This window comes from Gekko japonicus, unplaced genomic scaffold (genome assembly GCF_001447785.1).
Source record: "Gekko japonicus isolate JY-2015 unplaced genomic scaffold, Gekko_japonicus_V1.1 scaffold3103, whole genome shotgun sequence".
NCBI classification, from domain to species: Eukaryota; Metazoa; Chordata; class Lepidosauria; order Squamata; family Gekkonidae; genus Gekko; species Gekko japonicus.
Window position 1 is genome coordinate 1 of NW_015164294.1, and position 440 is coordinate 440.

At 50.9% G+C, this 440-nt stretch overlaps 1 protein-coding gene across 1 annotated transcript in view; it reads left to right on the top strand.

The window, feature by feature from the left end:
• Positions 1–203: 203 nt before the first annotated feature.
• HHATL (hedgehog acyltransferase-like) overlaps positions 204–440 on the top strand; it is a 7388-nt gene continuing 7151 nt past the window's right edge. The window contains exon 1 of the mRNA XM_015408794.1: positions 204–282. Coding sequence (XP_015264280.1) covers positions 277–282 — 6 coding nt within the window. The 5' untranslated portion in view covers positions 204–276. The remainder of the gene's footprint in view (positions 283–440) is intronic.

The following is a 440-nucleotide window of genomic DNA, read 5'->3' on the forward strand; positions in this document are numbered from 1 at the left end:
ACTTTTTAAAAAGCACAATTATAGAACACGTTTGTGGGGATCACAGTATCTCTGATTTTATTTATTTTATTTACTCCCAGGTATGTCTACGATTATATTGGCAAGAACCACGACAACATCTTGAAGGAGCTCCTCGCCACGATCTCCACCTTTGCCATCACCACCCTCTGGCTGGGTCCCTGTGAGATTGTTTACACCTGGTCCGTCTGCAACTGCTTTGGCCTCAATTTCGAGCTCTGGGTCCAGAAGTTCTTTCAGCTGCCGACGTTTGCTGGGATGGAGGTGAGATGTGAGCCCACGACACACCTCGGGGGGGTCCTGCGGGATGCTCCGGGCTTTGCCAGAGGTTCCGTCCAGCCATGAAGCTCACTGGGTGATGGTGGATCAGGCACTCTTTCTCAGGACCTAATAAAGGATTAACCCCCCTCTCCCCATGTGCC